Here is a 22,579-nt window from a genome sequence, read left to right on the forward strand (position 1 = left end):
TCCTGATGCTGCTATTACTCGGTATAGTGGCTTGTCCATCACTAGTATGTCTGATGGTTTGCTATCACCAGTTTGTCCGTCTGTATCTGGAAGTCCCACAGGATCTTAGTCCGGTCATTCTCGACCACCCTTGGCGGTGTCTCCCATATTGACTTTGGGACTTCCAGGCCCGGCCTCTGAACTATGCCAGCCATTTGGTTATCATGTTCCATGTATGCCCTGCACGTTAGCATCTTGCACCTTCCTGCTATGTGGTGTTAAGGTTCAAATATTGAGGAAGGAGAGTACAAACCACCCATGGTCCAGAAGCTCTTGGTCAAACGATTGATTTTAATGAATACACATGTGTGGGAAGAACACTCTGTACGCAGACAGCAAGTGGTCTTCGACTTAATCAAAGCATGAACAGATATTTTATACCGTCAGGGCTTAAATTTACTGACGCCCCTTTAACGTCACAGATACATTTTATACATAGATCAAATCAAAACCACAATGACTTTTAACACAGTTCAAAAAACATTGTCTTCTATCTCCCTAACAGGTACATCCTGTCACTGCCGGATGCTCGCTTGTCATCTTGACACCTCAGCAGCAGTTCTGCGACAAACTGCTTTTTGCAACCCCAGCAAAACATAATTAAACTTTCCCCTATAAATGATTCTCTCTAACTGAGTGTGTGTGTGTGTGTCACGACCTCACATGCTCTCTGTGTCACCTCTTCACCTACTAACTGTCTGTGTCTCGTCCTCAAATGCTCTTTCTCAATTCACCTGTTGCACTTCTGACCTTTTACCAGAACAGAGGCTCATCCTTATGTGTTACAACCTAACTGAGACTATTTATATGTCCTCTACTAAATAAATGTTTTAATCAAGAACCTCTACTAAAACCTTAATATAAATGTTTTGTAAGCATGTATTGCAATTCCTTCTATGTTCTAGTTTTCCCTCAACATGTATCACCTGAACAGTCGCGCCAGTGAAGCTTCAAACCTTTAAAGAACCTGAACATCAACTCAAATAAGCACAGATATGCAATGTGTACAAAATAGTTATAACTGCACCTGAAATACAAGGTTAACATAATAACTGTATGCATAACATCTTAAGGCCTTCTTAAAGCTATCTGTTACATTGTTAAAGCCTCGTCTTAGCCTGCTGCTCAAAATAACTTTCACTTCTGCAAACTCTCTGCAAGCCTGTTTCCTGCCACTTAGTCTTTCTGAAAGACACACACACTGTTCAACCTCTGAATGCAATATAAACTCCAGATTATATTATTAATGCAATGGTAATGATGACAATTATTTAACAATAGCAGTAAAATAATTTCCCTACTCCACAGTGGTTCATAAAAGTCATTCCTTATTTTACTGCCCTCTGCCATGGCAAAGTGCAAGTCCAGCATTAAACTTCTGTGGTTCAGATTTATTAGTAGATGGAAAACTTTCTTCCATGTAAATAAATCTGTGTAGATGAATGGAATAGAAGACAGCTCTTATGCAATGGCCACCATGAAAGTCAGAGCATCTCATTCTAAAAGAAAAGAAGAAAATTATTCAAACAGTATCAAGGTGGGAAGAAATTTCACAAACTGACTTGTTGCAGTGGCGGTATCCTTTTACAGTAGCATGCTCGAATTCAGTGAGCTCTTTAGAATGACAAATTTTTTGACAAATGACAAAAAATGACAAATTGATTTAGAAGCAGTTCTGAGCTCAGGAGCTGCTTCATGTTTGAATCTCAGATCCTCATTTTATGCAGCAGCGCCACCTACTGCTCAAAGCATTGAACTACCAGATGAGGTTGAATATTGTCTCCTTGGTCTACACACCTCCATGTTCACTGAGCTGTGTGCTTTATCACTACTCTTTCACCCTCTTTTACACATGAACACAGTGACAGACCTGAGTCTGAAACCAAGTACCAATGAAAAGGAACTCTTGATTAAAATGACTTACAATATATATACCGGTATATATTTTTAAAAACAAGAACTTCACACTGTGATAATAAAACACGCCATGACTTAAGCCTGATATGTAGATTCCTGTGCTTTTGCAGCAAAAACCATGATGCTGCTTTACTTTGAATATCCCAGCTGCTTCTCTGCTCCAATGACCAAATGTATTTAATGTGCACAAATCAAAGTGAGAACTGCACTTCAAGACTGTACATGATGGAATTCATGTTATTGGTGATGAATAGGACTCACCCTGCAGCAAAGGTGCAGAAGCTACAGGGGGCTGCAGTGACGTGCCCGCAGGCTGTGCTGGCAGCCAGCTGCGGCAGAGTACCAGGCCCAGCCACCCAAGGTATGAGGGCCCCCTGCCTTCTGGTAGGGGCCCGACCGAGCCACGGGCGCCAGGCCCCGCCAAACAGCCACCGGGAGTGACCCAGTACATACCTAAGTGCCCAGCCCTGGACACCGAGAACCACCAACGCACCGATGCCCGAGGGCATCAACCACTGGTATGGAGTGTGGAGAGATCGGCCCCCACACCTGGGGGTAGCCTGACATAGACTTAGAGAAACAGGCTCACACAGACACAAACATGCATTCCTGCCCTCATGCACACATTTACAAATACTCAGCAGTGTGTGAAGCACTTTGCTATGAATAATTTCTGCATGAAACATGAAATCCAGACTAAATGCAGATGCAGAGCAGAAAGTAGACACAATGATGGACTTGTGAAGGTTTTTTCCCGGCAGCTTATTAATGAATGACCGATTGTTAATAATGTCTCTGTTTTTTTCTTTAAAGTAGACCAAATGTCCACCTGTTGAAATGTCACTGAATACCTTTTATTCACACAGCCTCCACTGGTGAAGTAAATTTCCTGCTATGCTAAGTATCAAGTATTTGCATGTACTTGGATGCACACAGGATGTAGGTTGAACATGGTGATCATAACAGTCGTGGTATGTTCTCATCTGCAAATCAGATGTAAAAGACTGGGAATGCTTTGCCTACTGAACATAACAGCCTCACTCTGAGTGTAAACAGGAGAAATGAATATTTTCATGTTTTCTGCTGTGAGGGAAGTGACAGAAATACAAATCCAGCTCTGACTCAGAGAGGGGATCATATCAACATCAGTGTGTCTACAGAAAACTCCAGAGTGAGGGTAGAAGTCTTTTCTTTCTCTTATTAGAGGACACATTTGTGCAAAGAGTCTAAAGTAAAGATGCTGTGGAGTCTGTTGTTCATCACTTTGATTGGTAAGTGGATCATTTGATGTTCCTGCCTGGCACAGTGATGTTTCAATGATCGTTATAAAGAATGAAAAAGATCAAATATAACAGTTCAGTTTTACTGTGAGTTGATCCAAACTGCTCGATAAAGCAAAAGTCGTTTCATTTAGTTTAAAGAGGATTTGACTTTAGTAAAGCCAGTTTCATTTCTGAGTGTTGAAGGATGGTTTACATTCTGTGCTTTCTGCTGTATTACCAAACAACAATATCAGAGCTGGCAGTAATTCACTCATTCTTACATCGTTCTCTGAAACTTCACAGGAAGATCAACTCAAAAGGATCCAGGTAAGAGTGCATTTCTAATCAGTTTCTTCAGGTTATATCAAAAGTATGATGGTACTTCTGTTCTGACTATACTTATTTGTAAAGTATTTAATTTTATGCCTTTTTAATTATTTTTATATTTTATTTTTCAATTCATTTATTTATGTATTGCATCACAGTAGACGTCATATCTGTGGGAATGTTTCATGTGGGGATTTTCTGTTGGACTGAAGTCATTTTACAAACATCTGTATAAATATATGTTATAAATGTAAATTTATATTGAATTATGTTCTATGATATGTGATCAACGTGATTTAGAAATAAGTGCTTTGATAAACGTGCAGTCTTTGATATGTTTTGAGAGTCAAATTATTCATTTCATAAATTCTGATTAATTTTTATTCACTAACTGCAAAACTATTCAACATTTATAATGTAGTGAGGCTGCTTGGAAATAACCTGTGTGTGTGTGTGTGTGTGTGTGTGTGTGTGTGTGTGTGTGTGTGTGTGTGTGTGTGTGTGTGTGTGTGTGTGTGTGTGTGTGTGTGTTAAATATGTTTGCCACAAAAGATTTAGTCAGATCATGAAGTCATAATTCAGATTCATTATTTAGGAGTGAAAAGGAGATTTTTCCTAAAAAACACTAGAAGACCTGGTCTGAAGTATTATTGCCACTGACATTGTTTCTTTTCTTTTTTCTTACTTTACTTTACTTTCTGTTACACCATCAGGATGGGAAACTATCAAACTGGATGACAAAGTGGCATTTCAGTCTTCAGTCTACACAGATCAGCATGGTGTTTATTACACTGCTGACAGAGCTTTGGACGGAAATTATTTGACATGTTCTGCCACTCTATATGAAACCATCACCTGGTGGACAGTTGACTTATTGGGTCTATATGAAATTTCCTGCATCAGCATTTACAACATAAATCAATCAAATACTGATCTAAGAGGCGCTCACATCCTCATCGGGAACTCATCTGAGAGAAATGCTGCTGACACCACTGAGTAATACCTTCATCTTACTTTGAATCATTCTGTTCTCAGTCAGGCTCCAGCATGTCCAATGTTTTTAGATAATTTTATGAATATTTAAGTGCATTTAAACCCAGTAATACAGTAACAGAGATAAACCTGTATCAGTCCTATCAGATGAAATAGGAGGTCTAATATGGTGTGATGTGGTTTGGAGTAATAATCAAGTATATGTGAAGAATATAAAAATCTTTATTTATTCTCATTTTCCTTTGTTGTTTATTTGTAGGTGTTTTCCTTCTTTCTAAAATGTTCTCAGACAGCAGCTCACATTTATTATCCAGCTGTTCGACTGTCTCCACTGTTTACAGCATGATTTAATCAAACAGAGCCAGAAACTCTTTCTGTACATCTGTCCAACCTTTTGTCTTTGTTTACAGGTGTGCAACAATCAACACAAATACCAAAGGAGAAAATAAAACATTTAACTGTGAAAATGGACCAAAGTGGGGGCGTTATGTAACTGTAACTGTGTACAAAAACACATCTTGGCCTTTAATTCTGTGTGAGGTGACGATGAAAGGCATAAAAAAAGGTACAATAAAACATTCTTACCCACTAAGTTAACTGGTCAGTCAGTAGAGTCGATATAAATGTGTAAATTAATTGCTTGATTGCTTGATTGATTGATTGATTGATTGATAATACTTTATTCATCCCGAGGGAAATTGGGTTAAGGCTGCCGACCTTTGCCAGCGCCATCTTACCCTCCCGACCATACACACATTACACAGCATCACATGGGGAAGTCAGGTCAGAGAGATATAACAATGGAAAATGCACAACATGAGGAAAGATGAGGAGAAAAAAGAACTCCCCCCAGGCTGAGCTCCAACAGCGAGATCAGTTTGAGAACAGAAAAAAACACCTCAGCACATGAGTGATCACATCTCACAACATAGAAGACATAAGCTTCAAAGGCATTTGGAGGGGGTGGGGGGTGAGTGCAGGTCTGTGTCAGTGTACATGCGTGTGTGTGTGTGTGTGTGTGTGTGTGTGCGTTTTCTGTGTTCAGCCGAGAGAAAGTGTTCCTTCACCCGGTTAAGCAAAAGTCAACAATCTTCGATCAACGCGGATGGCCTTGAAGGAGGGACAAAGAGTTTTGACAACAATCCTGTTATCATGGAAGAATTTTTGTTGTTCCAGTCAGCTTCAACCTTGGCAGGCCTTCAGCTGGCACCAATCCTCTCAATTCCTGTTGTTCTTCTCCAAGATGTTATCCATTTTGCGTTCAAAACACAATCTGAGTACTCACAGCCTTGCCCATTGTCTATCATGTCGGGCAGCCTTATGGGATTTTGAACAGCTGTAGCCGCTTCTTTTACTTCGATAAGCCAGGTCCAATCAGCCAGAACTCTGTTATCGTGGTTCCGAATTGGTAGATGTCATTCAATGTCCTCCATCGAGAGTGTCGCCAGGCACACGACGCAACCGACCATCGAGTATCCTGCAGCAAACGTCTCCGCAGGACAATCGGGCTCTCCCAAGCCCAGCAGGGTATCAATTCCATTACGGGACCAGTTGATCAAGCGCATAATTCTTTAGGTTTTAGAGAACAAGACTGAGAAACTCTTTGAGGGTTAAAGAATAAGCGAGAATAAGTAAGAAGAATTATGTGCTTAGATTAACGCAGCATGTTAGACACTCAGAAACACTGTTTGGTTTTGATGCTTCTAAGTTTCATTTTCTTGATGTTTTTCCTTTTAGAGCCCTTTAAACTGATTAAAGAGAACAAGACATGGGCAGACGCCCTGTACCACTGCAGAGAGGAACACATGGATCTGGTTTCCATCCTTGATAACAAGACCCAGGTCTGGGTTGAGTTGGAGGCTCAGAAGGCTGACACTCCCTTTGTCTGGCTGGGTCTTCACTACAGCTGCACCCTGGACCTCTGGTTCTGGGCTGATGATCATTGTGTAGGTTTTGATCAGTGGGCTGACAAGACAAGAACAGCAGACTGTAGCATAAGTGGTGCTATGAATACAAGTGGGAACCATTTGTGGTACAAGAAGTCTATTTATGATAAATATAATTTCATCTGTGCAGTGTAAGAAGATCCATGGGTTGGTTTTGTTTATTCAGTTAGACAGGTGTCAGTAGTGGCTTGTTGGGTTGCAGCAAACTTTCCTCTAATAAATCAAAGGTGATGGGTTCAGGCTCAGTGTAGCAGGAAGATAAACAGTGGTGAAATTAAGCAGAACTTTCGTATTATAAACATGTCATTGTTTATTTTTAACAACCTTCTACAGCCTACTTAACTGTTGTCATTGCCACCTTTGTGTGTCTGAACTTACATTCAGTACAAACTCCTGTTGAATTTACTTTGATATGATAGCTATGTGAAACTAAAATGTTCAGAGTCTAGGTATTTCTCACAAATCTTTAGATTATAAAACATATATTATTTTGAACTTATATATTCTTTCATTAAAACATGATTTCCTCGTGTCTGTCATGTGTGAACCTGCTTTAAAAATAAAACTGTAAATGGAGTACAAATGTTTGTCAGTTTAGTTTTCACGCCTCACTATGTCATTACCTGGTGGATTTGTGGTGTGGACACTTAACTTAGTGAACACTGTAACTCAAGAATGAGGTGATGTTTGATTTTTGAGATATGCCACAGCTGCATCTCCTAAGAGGAAGCTCGAGGGGAAGCTCAGGCAGCCACCAGTGTGGTGTGATGTTTCTATCAAGGTTATTCAATGACTCCATCTGTGTTTCAGATCGTCTCCTTTAAACACACTGTATAATTCTACATATGTCTTGTGCACAGCAAGACAACACATAATAATAATAATCATAATCATAATAATGGCTCCGTAAAAGGCTTCGGATAGTAGTTGAAATGTCTTCATAGTTTTTATATGGAGAGAAATTTCTTTTTAAAAAGGCTTACAGATGTAAGTTTATGGTCATGAGAATTTGCATAATCATGATGAAGTAACTGACCTCCCAGCCCATTGTTCCTTCAGTGGGCTGGTTTCAGTCATTATGCAAATGTACTGTTTATAAGATTGGGGAAACCTGCAGCTGATACTGAAGAAGTCTCTTGGATGAGTGATGAAACGCTACGTCCAGATGAACAGAATCAACCTTTGGGGAATAATAAATATTATAATTATAATAATAATAACAACAATTATCATTATTATTATTATTATGTTGATGTTTAACCATAGAGGAAGCTGAGTATCTGTGGAGATATGTACTTCTCTGGCAGTGACTGACTGAGCAGCATCCTCTAACAGCTTTGTGCTGTGTAGTAAAGTTGTTCCTCTCTGCAGTGGTTTTGTCACAGTGCTGCTTTGGATACTGAAGATTCTCTGGAGAAGCAGAAAGTCTACAAGTTCAGAGGTGACCTGGCTGTGAGACAAGGAAACTATCAGGTACTGTCACTCATTCAATTTAGTCTGTGCTCTCTTACATCAAACACTTCCTCAAATAGTATCCGGCTTAAGCTCAGCTAGTATTTTCATTCTTGACAAACCTATACAGCTGATGCAAACTAAAAATGATGCAAAAAAGTCTTCATTCATGACCAGCTTAGTTTCAGTGAGACGTGGAGGTCTTTCGTAACTGGTATTTTTTTAGCTGACAAACAAGTGTCCATTCATGACCATCAATTTACATTTTTATCAGCAGCATCAGTATTTGAATATTTCCACAAGGCTTGAACCTAGTTTTCTTATTTCCATGTTTCCTACCCAACAAGTCGTCTCATTAAAAAGGGGATTTTTGTGGTTCCATTTCACGCAGCCAAAAGTGCACAGATGTAGTAAGCAGTGTATTTATTGACAATTTGTTTTTGCCTTTATTTTGTCATTTAATTCGTCTTCAAGACCCAATAAAGTCTTACTTGTTATCATCCATCGTTCACCTGGGCCTTACACTGAGTTTCTGTCTGATTTCTCAGACTTTTTATCTGGTTTATTGATCAGCTCAGATAAAATAATTATTGTGGGTGATTTTAACATTCATGTAGGTGCTAAAAATGACAGCCTCAACATGGCATTTAATCCATTATTAGACTCAATTGGCTTCTGTCAAAATGTAAAAGAACCCACCAGACACTTCGATCCATACTCCAATATATTGTAATCATGCATTTCCACCCTCATGTTTAGACGCCTCTTTTGAGGTCTGGACACAGAAAGGTATTATTACTCTCAAAGACTTATATATTGACAGGCAGTTTGCATCATTTACTCAGTTGCAGAACAAGTTCTCTCTCCCTGCGTCACATTTTTTTTATTATTTACAGATAGGAATCTATGTTCGTCAGAGTATTTCCATCTCTTCCGGAAGAGGGGTCAATTTTTACACTCCTTCTGAGCTCCCCGGATTCTAAAAAGTTGGTTTCTGGTTTTGTGAAAGCCTTTTCTAAGTATTTAAATTTTAAATCTGACTTTTTGAAGATGGCATGGGAGGAAGAGCTTGGTTTGCTGATTGGAGATGAGGTGTGGGAGAGGAGTCTGTGTAGGATCCATTCTTGCTCTATAAATGCAAGGCATCAGTTAATTCAATTTAAAGTGCTTCACAGACTTCATTATTCAAAAATTTAACTGCACAGGATTTTCCCTTCTATCAGTCCGATATGCAATCGTTGTAAACTTGGAGATGGCTCTCTCACTCATTTATTTTGGACTTGTCCCAAATTGCATAACTATTGGTTGGACATTTTTAAATGTTTTTCTGGTATCTATAATTGCACATTAGAGCCGGACCCAATAATTGCATTGTTTGGATCTTCCTCTTCCCTTTTACACCTCAGCTCTGCTGCACAAACTACAGTTTTGTTCGGAATGGTAATTGCTAAGAAAATTATCTTGACTCTCTGGAAGTCTGATATTGTACCTCAATTCAAAATGTGGCTAACAGAACTGACTGCTCTACTACATATGGAGAGAATTAGGTACACATTAGCGGACAAACTTAGTAAGTTCTTTGATGTGTGGCAGCCATTTTTAGACCATGTATTAAAACAAAGTCCTGTTTGATCGATCACCAATAACTCGGCCTACCACCTTAGCGTTTTATTTCTGTTTATTCCCAGTGTTGAAGTAGTATTTTTGTCGATGCAGTGTAATCTTCTGTCTTCTTTGTGTGTTTTAGCCCTTGCTGTTGTGTTGTCTGTTGTTGTTGTTTTTTGTTTGTTTTTTTGTCTCAAAAAATCTCAATAAACATAATAAATTTTTTTTTAAAAAATGTAAAAGAACCCACCCACCACTTTAATCACACTCTAGATCTTGTTTTAACATATGGCATAGAAACTGAACATTTAACAGTGTTTCCTGAAAACCCTCTCCTGTCTGATCATTTCCTGATAACATTTACATTTACAATAATTGATTACACAGCGGTGGAGAGTAGACTTCATCACAGTAGATGTCTTTCTGAAAGCGCTGTAACTAAGTTTAAGAATATAATCCTCCCACTGTGAGCAGCTTCAATGCCCTGTACCAACACAGAGCAGAGCAGCTACCTGAACGCTACCCCAACAGAGGTCGATTATCTTGTTAATAATTTTACCTCCTCACTGTGTACGACTCTGGATACTGTAGCTCCTGTGAAAACTAAGGTCTCAAATCAGAAGTACCTGACTCCGTGGTATAATTCTCAGATGACACTAAAGCAGATGACTCGTAAGCTGGAGAGGAAATGGCGTGTCACATATTTAGAGGATCATAATTTAGCCTGGAGAAATAGTTTGTTGCTTTATAAGAAAGCCCTCCGCAAAGCCAGAACATCTTACTATTCATCACTGATTGAAGAAAATAAGAACAACCACAGGTTTCTCTTCAGCACTGTAGCCAGGCTGACAAAAAGTCAGAGCTCTTTTGAGCCAACCATCCCTTTAACGTTAACTAGTAATGACTTCATGAACTTCTTCACAAATAAAATTTTAATCATTAGAGAAAAAATTACCAATAATCATCCCACAGATGTAATATTATCTACAGCTACTCTTAGTACCATTGATGTTAAGTTAGACTCTTTTTCTCCAATTGATCTTTCTGAGTTAACTTCAATAATTACTTCCTCCAAACCATCAACGTGTCTTTTAGACCCCATTCCTACAAAACTGCTCAAAGAAGTCCTGCCATTAATTAATGCTTCAATCTTAAATATGATCAACCTATCTCTAAAAATCGGCTATGTACCACAGGCCTTAAAGGTGGCTGTAGTTAAACCTTTACTTAAAAAGCCATCTCTAGACCCAGCAGTCTTAGCTAATTATAGGCCAATCTCCAACCTTCCTTTCATTTAAAAAAATCCTTGAAAGAGTGGTTGTCAAACAGCTAACAGATCATCTGCAGAGGAATGGTTTATTTGAAGAGTTTCAGTCAGGTTTCAGAGCTCATCACAGCACAGAAACAGCTTTAGTGAAGGTTACAAATGATGTTCTTATGGCCTCTGACAGTGGACTCATCTCTGTGCTTGTCCTGCTAGACCTCAGTGCAGCGTTCGATACTGTTGAGCATGCTGTAGGTATTACAGGTACTGCACTGCAGTGGTTTGTATCATATCTATCTAATAGACTCCAATTTGTGCATGTAAATGGAGAGTCCTCTTCACACACTGAGGTTAATTATGGTGTTCCACAGGGTTCAGTGCTAGGACCAATTCTGTTTACATTATACATGCTTCCCTTAGGCAGTATCATTAGAAGACATAGCATACTACATAGCATACAGACATAGCTGTCAGACTGTACAATCAGAACTGCTCCCAACAAACATAGATGTTTACATCTGCGCTGTAACTGCAATAAGTTAATCAACCAATTCGCACTACAACCTGGTTTGCCTCTTATCTGTAGTTATTTTTCTTTAATGCAATAACTGTACAGTACTCTGTTTATAGTAACCATTGTCCTTAATGTAAATATGTAAGAAAAATTGTGTATGTTTCTGTTCTGTGTCCTGTGTACTGTTTGTTTGTATATGTGTCTTTCTGGCTTCTGTTACAACCAAATTTCCCCTTGTGGGACAATTAAAGGATTATTCTATTCTATTCTATTCTATTCTATTCTTCTATACATTTTCACTGCTATGCAGATGACACTCAACTCTATCTATCTATGCAGGAATGTCTTAAAGACATAAAGACCTGGATGGTCGCTAACTTTCTGCCTCCTAATTCAGATAAAACTGAGGTTATTGTACTTGCCCCTGAAAATCTTGGAAATATGGTATCTAACCAGATTCTTACTCTGGATGGCATTACCTTGGCCTCCAGTAACGCTGTGAGGAACCTTGGAGTCATTTTTGACCAAGACATGTCCTTCAACGCACATATTAAACAAATATGTAAGACTGCGTTCTTCCATTTGCGCAACATCTCTAAAATTAGAAATATCCTGTCTCAGAGTGACGCTGAAAAACTAGTTCATGCATTTATTACTTCCAGGCTGGACGACTGTAATTCATTATTATCAGGATGTTCTAAAAACTCCCTGAAAAGCCTTCAATATTCCAAAATGCTGCAGCAAGAGTGCTGACAGGGACTAGAAAGAGAGAACATATTTCTCCTGTTTTGGCTTCCCTTCATTGGCTTCCTGTTAAATCCAGAATTGAATTCAAAATCCTGCTCCTCACATACAAGGTCTTGAATAATCAGGCCCCATCTTATCTTAATGACCTTGTAGTGCCATATCACCCTATTAGAACACTTCGCTCTCGCTCTGCAGGCCTACTTGTTGTTCCTAGAGTATTTAAAAGTAGAATGCGAGGCAGAGCCTTCAGTTTTCAGGCCCCTCTTCTGTGGAACCAGCTTCCAGTTTGGATTCAGGAGACAGACACTATCTCTACTTTTAAGATTAGGCTTAAAACTTTCCTTTTTGCTAAAGCATATAGTTAGGGCTGGACCAGGTGACCCTGAATCCTCCCTTAGTTATGCTACAATAGACGTAGGCTGCCGGGGGATTCCCATGATGCATTGAGTTTTTCCTTTCCAGTCACCTTTCTCACTCACTATGTGTTAACAGACCTCTCTGCATTGAATCATATCTGTTATTAACCTCTGTCTCTCTTCCACAGCATGTCTTTATCCTGTGTTCCTTCTCTCACCCCAACCGGTCGCAGCAGATGGCCCCGCCCCCTCCCTGATCCTGGTTCTGCTGGAGGTTTCTTCCTGTTAAAAGGGAGTTTTTCCTTCCCACTGTTGCCAAAGTGCTTGCTCATAAGGGGTCATATGATTGTTGGGTTTTTCTCTGTATCTATTATTGTACGATCTACTGTACAATATAAAGCGCCTTGAGGCGACTGCTGTTGTAATTTGGTGCTATATAAATAAAACTGAATTTAATTGAATAAAGTTAAATGTTAAGACTTTTTGTATTTTGTTCTAAATACAGAAGATGGCACAGGCAGGCGGAATGACAAAAAATAAAAAATAAAATAATACTGAAAAAATTACTTGGTACACATGAGAGTCAAGAGTAGTTTTATTTTTTTATTAGCATGTTAAATGAACTCTGTTGTACTTTTATTCAGCAGGTTATCAAAAATATAACATTTTTCCATTGTTGTATTTCATCAGGACAAGATACAGCATGTAACCTTTGTATTTACATTCTGTATGTCACATGTTAATAGTAAACTTTCCACGGGGACATCCCATGATATACTGAGCCTTTCTTCTTCACTCTCTGTGTGTTCATAAACCTCTACTGCATATGAAAAATTATTAAAATCTCTCGTATGTTTGCCTTTTATTATGTTTTTGTTATGGTCCTGGGTCTGTTTACAGAGCGGTTTTTAGATTTTTGGACTTTTGAGTTTGTTTTCTTTAAATCTAGACAATTTAAAAATGTCTTAGGGTTTATATTATTTCATATAAATCTTCCTCTTTGTGTAATCAGACTTGTTCTTGGTCCCTAGATTTTCTCGTCTGGACTTGCCGAGAACGCGAGTATGAACTCGCATACTCGACAATTGAGAAAGGCTCAATAAGTCATATATGGAAGCAACAGAGAACAATAAAGCATGTGTAATGGTTTCTTGTTCAAGACATTCTTGTAGAGAATAGCAATGGGTTTTGACAGTTTTGTTTTCACATGGTTTATATTAGACTTCCAGCTAAGTTTATCATCAATTATTACTCCAAGAAGTTTATTTTCGTACACTCTTTCAATTTCAATTCCATTAACCCTGATTTTAGATAAATTTTTCATTTATCTAGTGCCAAAAATAATACATTTTTTTTTGTTTAAATTTAACGATAACTTATTTATATCAAATCAGTTTTTCAATATATTTAACTCCTTTTGAACTGTAGTCAGAAGCTGTTCTAGGTTTTTACCTGAGCAATAAAGAATGGTATCATCAGCAAACAATACACATTTTAACGGTTTGGAAACATTACATATATAATTTAGATTTGGGTATGATCCGTTTCCTCCTCTTTTATCAAGTATTCATCAGTGATGTTCCTGATAGCTGTTCACTCTCACACTCACACCAATGGCCCATTTCGAATCACCAGTTAACCTAACCCTGTTAAATGCATGTGTTTGACTTCAGGAGGAAGCCAGACTACCCTGGAGAGATCCCACGCAAACACAGAGAGAACATGCAAACACCTCAGCCAGATGGTGGAGCTTTTCTCCAGTCTTACCATTTATTTTTACATATTCAGCTGTGCTCCCACCCGTTTCCTCTTCCTTCTTTACCTTGGGTGTGTTCAAATGTAAATGGTAAATGGTCTGTATTTATATAGCGCTTTACTAGTCCCTAAGGACCCCAAAGCGCTTTATATATCCAGTCATCCACCCATTCACACACTGGTGATGGCAAGCTACATTGTAGCCACAGCCACCCTGGGGCGCACTGACAGAGGTGAGGCTGCCGGACACTAGCGCCACCGGGCCCTCTGACCACCACCAGTAGGCAACGGGTGAAGTGTCTTGCCCAAGGACACAACGACCGAGACTGTCCAAGCCAGGGATCGAACCGGCAACCTTCCGATTGCAAGGCAAACTCCCAACTCTTGAGCCACGATCGCCCCTATCTTTTTTTTCCTATCTTTTTTTTCCCAACCTCTTTTTTGCTTAACCTTGATGATGTTTTTATCAAGGTCAGAATCAAAGGTTGGTGGGAGAAGTGATAAGGAGCTAGAAAAAGAAAAGCCGTGCATTTATTAGAACAATCTTACTCTAGCATTTTTATAAGTGTGTGGTGCCGGATGTCCACCATGTTAAAACTATAATGTGCAGAATGCAGACTACAAAATTTGCGTCTTAGTTTACTAAACTGTGTTTTAACAGTTTTTTTTATACAGGTTATGTAAATGAGAACAGGAAAAGAGAAAGAGAATAGTTAAATGAGTCACACAGAAGCGAATTCAAAAATCTGTGGCGCATAATTTACTTTGCAAATTGCACAAAATCTAACTCCAAATAAAATCCAGTCTTCTGTCTGTAGCGGCTGTGATAGTTGTTTTTTTAGAAGTTTGTAGTTTTAGGAGGGGAAGATTTTATCAATGTAGTGATCAAATGTGCTAGTTTCTAATTACTGCTCATTGCTGGTAGAGTTTATGACTCTTAGATGCAGATCTTTTTATCTACCTCGGGAATTCACCGCTGTGCTCATCACAGCAGTGTACATCCCACCCAGCGCTAATACTACGGAGGTGCTCTGAATGTGTGAGCTGTACGGGCGATCAGTGAGCTCCAGAACTAACACCCCGATGGACTGTTGATTATTGCCGAAGATTTCAGTCACACAAATCTCAAGTCAGTGCTTCCGAAATTTAGAAGTTTGTAGTTTTAGGAGGGGAAGATGTTACCAGTGTAGTAGTCAATACACGCCAAGGCCTTTATCCTACTCATACAAACTTCCAGTCCAAAGATCTTACAGGAATGAGCCCAGAATAAACAGAACAAGGGGTCAATATGAGGAAGGATATATCCAAAAAAAATAAGGTTTGGAATAAAATTAGAACATCACAATAAAAGGTCACTAACGACCCACGGTGCACCTTTAGTGGTGCAATCCACCACTAGTATGTCTGGTTGGTTAGCCATCACCAGTTTGTCCGTCTGTGTCTGGAAGTCCCACAGGATCTTAGTTCGGTCATTCTCGAGCACCCTTGGGGATGTCTCCCATTTTGACTTTGGGACTTCCAGGCCATACTAGGCACAAATCTTCCTCTGAACTATGCCAGCCACTTGGTTGTGATGTTCCATGTTTACTCTGAATGCTAGCATTTTGCACCCTCCTGTTATGTGGTTCATAACAGTCATTCCTTATTTTACTGCCCTCTGCCATGGCAAAGACTAGAGATAATGCTCAGTTCAAGATAGTATTTTAACACGTAATAAGAAGAGATGAGTAAATAGTGAGAGTCAGTCAGGGTGTTTGTTGGGTCTGTGTTTCCACAAACCCCGCCAATTCTAGAGACTTATTCATCATGAAGAAAACAAGACAGTCGATCGATCGATTATTTGCGCAAGGGAGGCCTCGTCTGTGTCCACCACGAAAATGACCCCCAGATCTGATCTGGTGTGTGTGTGTGTGTGTGTGTGTGTGTGTGTGTGTGTCAGACCTCCTGCTGACCAAAGGGTCGTAAACCCAGGAAAGAAACAGATCTTTCAGATAGGATGTATCTGCAATAAAACCTCCCCCAGCACAGAGTGGTTGGAGAGGTGGTAAGGATCAAAGGAATGGCTTTGATCCTACTGCTTGAACTAAGACTGTACAAATTTAAGAAACACAATGGCAACATTCAACAATTAGACTTAACAGTGTTAGTGTAAATCAGTGGTATGTGTAGCTGTGGAAAAGATGAAGAAATACATACTGAATACTAAATGAATACTTACTACATACTAAATGAATAATACTCACATTACTGCTGTTTCTGCAACACTACACCACCCTCCTTTCCACTGAGGCATGGCTAGCATATTCAGTCTCCCCTGAATCACTGTGTTTCTTAGAAATGTCCTCATTTGCTCTAAGGCTCAACTTCTGCTCTAGTCATGGGTGTGGTGATGGGATCATTGGGAGAGTGACAGTCTCTGAAAAGACTTCCCCTGGGTTGTTCAGCTGGAGCAGGTCTACAGAACCACAGCAGGCTCTGAACACTTCCTCGGTGTAGATGAGGCAAAGCTTGGTCTTTAGGTTGCCTCCACTGAGGACAGGATAGACTTTCAAGGTGTTGCTTTAATATTTAAAATGACCAACCAGCAGATATTCTTTCTAAAATGGAAGAACCAGTTACTGTGATTTGAATGAATTGTGACCAGTGTTTTAAGTTTTTAATATCACAACAACAGCATGAAGAAATTTCAAATCTGAGGTCATTTTCACAGCCTGCGCTGCCATCTTCAGGACAAAAAGTGCAAAACATTTTTGAATGTCTTTTGAATAAAATATGAAATATTTAGAAACCAAATGCTCAAAGAGACACATTGCAGATATATTTGATTTGATAACTTTCCATTTTTACTCCCTGGATTTTTGTTTTTTTTAAGCAAACTTCAGTTCTCTCAGTGAAAGTCCAGCATCAAACTTGTATGGTTTAGATTTATTACTGGATGGAAAACTTACAATCATATAACATATTTTGGTTAGATGACTGGAATAAAAGACAGCTCTTATGCAATAGCAAACATGAAAATCAGAGCACCTCATTCTAAAAGAAAATGAAAATAAAAATACTCAAATACTATCTAGATGGGAAGAAATTTCACAAACTGACTCATTGCAGTGGCGGTATCCTTTTACAGTACCATACTCCAATTCAGTGAGCTCTTTAGAGCGTCATGTTTTTGTAAAGACAAACTACAAAGCTGAGTGTTACACATCCATGACCAAGGGGGGCTCATATACGTTTCCCCCCAGCAAAAAATACTTCAGCAACCAGTGGTGCTATATACTCTGAACTTGTACTGTACTTCCTACTACTACCAGCCTAACTATTTCTATTAATCTTCCTGCTACTAATAATAATATAGTGATTATAACAATAACTGAAGCTCAAATATAGCAAAAATGATTTTCATGGTTTTATGTGATGGCCAGTTATCAACCTGCATAATAAATATTTTTAGACATGGACACATGCAGGTATTAAAATGTAAGTCTACTAATATATGCTGTGCTATTGTAGATAAACTTGTTAGTCTGTAGTGGACCTCTTATCACTTCTGAAGGCTGATTCATGTGTTAAAACGGATCTAGAAGTAGCTCTGAGCTCAGGAGCTGCTCAGGTCCTTATTTTATGCAGCAGCGCCACCTGCTGCTCAAAGCAATGAACTACCAGATGAGGTTTAATATTGTCTCCTTGTTCACAAATTAGGCTCTACACACCTCCATGTTCACCGAGCTGTGTGCTTTATCAGTACAACTCCTTCACGCTCTTTTACACATGAGCACAGTGACAGACCTGAGACTGAGACCAAATCAAAAGTTCCTTTTCAGTGGTATTTGGTTTCAGTACTCCGTGCTTATTGTTTCAGTGAGTTTTCATCCTGGCAGCAGTTAGAGGTGAGGGAACCTCTGCAAGATACAAATAGATGTCACTGAACTGGAGCTCTGGGACAGACGTCACTTTCAGGAATTTAAATAAAGCTGAATATGGCAGAATATGAATCACAAGTCCCTGAAAATTAGAGTTTCTCTTGATGTCTTTGTTTTTCCTCCTTGGATAGATGATCCAGCAACAACACTTTTGTCCTGCAGTACTACCGACTGTCTACTATTGGCCATGTCGGTCACATGACTGAAAACTATGTTGGAGGACAAACCCAATAAATTTGGATCAAAAGATCCGAACGTGTGAGAAGCACTTTTTTCTTTTCTTTGTCCCTGTCCCCTTCGTGCTGTAGCAATCAGAATTATTGTCTGAAAACCAAAAAAAAAAGAAAAAGAAAAGCCAAATGGATTAATTTTTTCAAGTGGATCATTATGGCTTTGCCATGGTCCATGTGAAGGACCAGGCAGCAAAGGGATAGAGAACACAGGAAAAAAATTCTTCAAGATGGTTTTTGTAAATTTTTTTATTTTAGCACCCAAACAAAGCTAAAAAAGGAGACAGAATTCAAAAATATAATTGTCACAGCGTGGAATGGACAAGTTTAACTAAGTGATTTTATTTTGCATGTGTTGCTGTGTTTTATTAGTTTTAATTTTTTAATAATGTACAGTTTTTTGTTCTTATGATTTTATTGCATGTTTTTATTGTATATATTAACTTGTCCTGGAGAGACTCCAGCCCCTCCTGATCACTAATTGCACACACCCGGCAGGTCACAGAGACCTGGCAGGACAGAGCGAGGGATTGGCAAAGTAGATGGTGGCAGGCGGCGGCGGCGGCGATAGAAACCGAGAGATCGGAGGATATTCTCGAGGGAAGCTTGAAGACACTGGCGAATTGGTTGCAGAGAGGCAACTGGGAATATTCTGCTGCGGTGCGGGAGATTCGCAGCTGGGGGACGAGCAGAAGTAAGCCGGATTTCGGGCGAGACAAATGACGCGCGCTTGGGCCTAGGATAGCACCGGTGTTCCAGATCTACTGGCGTTTAAATCAACTGGCGTTAGTCGAACAGATGTGCGGCAGTCTTGCGTTTCAGGAGCTGCTACCGACAAACCAGCAAAAAAAAAACGCCAAATGTGTCATCTGTGACACTTGTGAGGTTATCTCAAACACACTCCGTCAGTCTTGATGCTGTTGAACAACTAAATGTTTAAAAATGTGGCGAGTTTACCTGGTGATATCCTCACGCGCGACGCGATCGCGAAAACAGCAAACAAGTAACACCACACCGATGTTGTTCACAGGACAGCAAGAGTAAACGATCGGGAGACTCTTGTCGTCGTTATCGTCCCCCCCCACGGTTTATTTCTCCGAATTCAGCGTTTTTGCTTCACAACTAAAGCGAGCAGTTTACTTTGTGCACTAACATGGACTCGAGTCAACCAGCGCCACCTCTGGCCAAGTGCCACAGCCTACAGCCAGATCAACTTGTGACACACATCTGCACCACGTTTGAATTCGTGTCATGCACATTTGTACCTTTCAATTGTGTCTGTTTGTGCGTCATGCAAATAAACCTTTGAAATGAATGAAATGACACTAATATTTCACTAGTGTTGTAACATCAAATGTCGTTAGTGTAGTATGCCTGTGTCTTTTCTCTGCGAACAAACATTTTAGAGTTGGTTGTTATATACAGTCCGTACAAGTGTGGTTAATCTAACGAACATTTGTAAGGAGATGGCAGTTACTGTGAATGTACAGCAGTTACACAGTGATTAGTAATAAACAGTCAGACAATGACCCTGACAATCTCATTCAGTCTTGCAGATTGAATGCACCTTCTGTGGAAAGTGGTACCACACAGTGTGTGTGGACTTCCCCTGTGCAGAAGGCGACTACAAATGTTGTGGGTGCTAAATAAACAGAAGAAAGTGATCCCTGTTGTCTTTGCTTACTGATTGTTTTCAGTGTTGACAATCCACATTGCCGGGATTGTATCTGTCAACATGTTTGTGGGTAGATTTGGATGTACCAGGGGTAAGTGCAGCCACTCAGCCTCTACTCACTGTGATCATAGCAGCAGGTGCAGATGTGTCACAAGTTAATCTAGTAGTAGGCTATGGTACTTGGCCACAGGTGGCAGCAGTGGACTGTAGTGATGGGCAGATGAAGCCCCATGAAGCACTGAAGCTTTTCATCCAATTGGTTCACCCCAACGCGAAGCTTCATGAAGCTTCATTTGCTCTAGCAGGACACCTACTGGACATAAAAATAATAGCTGGCATGAATTTGAAGAGTGTGGCATTTTGCACACAGCCTGTAAATGTCAACAACAAAAGGAGTGTGTAAAACATGTATATTGTAGTGATGGCAGTATACTGTGTATATTTATAGTGGCAGTATGGGAAATGATTATTTGGAAATGCTTGAAATGGAAATGATCATTTACTGTGAGGTGAGGTGTGGTTGGGGTGTGGACAGTAGTTGTGCTTTTGTAACGTTGAGGTATGGACAGCTACACACTGAGGATTTGAGCCTCAGTCCTGCCTGTTCACATTTTATTCTGTAAAAACTAAATTTTCACTGCTTTTACGACCTTTTTAGTGGGGAGAACATAGCTGGGATTTAATGATTTAACAAATCTTTTGAATCCTTTGTCCTCCACAATGCTAAATGGCTGGGAGTCCTCAATCACCATGCTGACCAGGTCTTCATCTATTTGAGATTGTTCTCCTGAGGAAAGACAATAAAGATAAAGCACAAATATAAATATCACATACGTAACTTATAACAGTTGTATAATATTGTTATATCATTTAGTAACATTACAGCATGCTATATTATCATTGCATTTGATGGCTCACCTGGTCTTGCTCCACAATCGGTGTTCCTCTTATTCTCATGCAAAGCTCTGTAGTGCCTAAGCATGGATGAGGTGTTGTTGTTATATCCCAGCTCCCTGGCACATAGCAAACACTTCACCTTGTACAAAAGTCAAGACAGCTCAACATAAATTGTATTGCACCATCAGTATCATGACAATACATCTTCTGTAGAAATTTACATACCTTGTTGGGAGGAATAAAATCAAAATGTTCCCACACAGGGGAGGACATCCTCCTCTTCTTAGCTGGCTCCATTCTCTCCTGACTTTCTCTCCTCACTCTCATAAACCTCCAAACGGTCTCCAAACTCTCTCTAACCGCAACTCTCCATCAAACACCCACATTTTGAATGAAGTCTGAGGGGTTTATATCGCTGTCATAGTTCGAACCACTTCATGAACCAGTCACGTGGTACAGCCGGGCAGCGAGGCTTCGGACGTCATCATTTTCAGCTCCTCCCATAAATGAAGCAAGCCTCGATACGCGCTTCGCGGAAACGCCCCCTCCATTACTCGACACACGCTCCGAAGCCTCGATACAGAACGTCCCATCACTAGTGGACTGACCTCCATTGGAGACTGCTCCAGCTGCTGTGTGATACTGGATCTGCTACAAATTGAAGATCATAAGCAAGTTTTGGAAATTAACCCTTGTATTAAGTTGAAGAACAAACAATTGACATTGATTTTGTTGCGGGTCATTTAGATCCGTACTGTGTAAATCCACTCAGAATTATCCAAAAACTGCAATAAAACAATAGCAACTTTATTTTCCATTAGATAAACATGTAGAACACAGACATACAACAGTTAGACTTTCCATAACTATTTTAGGAACAATTTGGTTTTTCTTTCTTACAAACACATTTCTTTTGAACTTGCCCAACGTTCTCAGTTTTTCAATGCTCAACATTTTCTATTTTGTCCACATGATGGACAGAATGTAACTGTGTGCTTTCTGCAGATGTACTTCTTGCATTTCTCACAAAAAGTGCTTGTTTTCAAACAGGAACCTTCCTAACTAAGATTTAAAACAAAGGATTTCTACGTCTCCTCCAGTCTCACAAACAGATGACAAACCAAGCGACACACCTGAGTCACTGACTTTCTTAAATCCACTCACTCTCACTGGCTTTTTATTACTAATCACCGTGTAACTGCTGTGAATTAACAGTAACTGCCATCTCCTTACAAATGATCATTAGATTAACCACACTTATACAGACTGTATATAACTACCAACTCTCCAGCCATGTTGATGGATTGCCTATATTGGCTGGAAATATTAATTTCCAGGGAAAAGACACAGGCAGACTCTGCTTACAGGATGTGACAACACTAATGAAATATTGATGTGTCATGTTTGTGTCACGGGGTGGAGAGAGACAAGTTACCTAGGTTTTTTGTTGTGCATGTTTTTGTTGTGTTTTGTCTTTTTAATGTTTTAATATTGTACATTGGGTTATTTTTATGAGTTTTACTGCATGTTTTAATGGTATTTATTTGGTGACTTGTCCTGGAAAGACTCCGCCCCTACCTGATAATAAACTGATCACACCTGCGAGAGATCCCAGAGAGGCCAATAAGAGGGCCTGGCAGACCACAGGAGGGAGTTCGACCAGTGTCGTTAATCTAAGTG

At 39.6% G+C, this 22,579-nt stretch overlaps 1 protein-coding gene across 1 annotated transcript; it reads left to right on the forward strand.

Annotated features, from left to right (window-relative positions):
* Positions 1–2,970: 2,970 nt before the first annotated feature.
* On the forward strand, positions 2,971–7,055 carry LOC309716888 (fucolectin-5-like). The gene is made up of 5 exons (XM_082550978.1): positions 2,971–3,227; positions 3,522–3,545; positions 4,259–4,541; positions 4,949–5,103; positions 6,276–7,055. Exons 1-5 carry the CDS (start codon positions 3,194–3,196, stop codon positions 6,617–6,619), a joined length of 840 nt encoding a protein of 279 aa, XP_082407104.1. The 5' UTR covers positions 2,971–3,193; the 3' UTR covers positions 6,620–7,055.
* Positions 7,056–22,579: the final 15,524 nt, after the last annotated feature.

Source organism: Aulonocara stuartgranti, assembly GCF_965226115.1.
Source record: "Aulonocara stuartgranti genome assembly, chromosome: 11".
NCBI lineage: Eukaryota > Metazoa > Chordata > Actinopteri > Cichliformes > Cichlidae > Aulonocara > Aulonocara stuartgranti.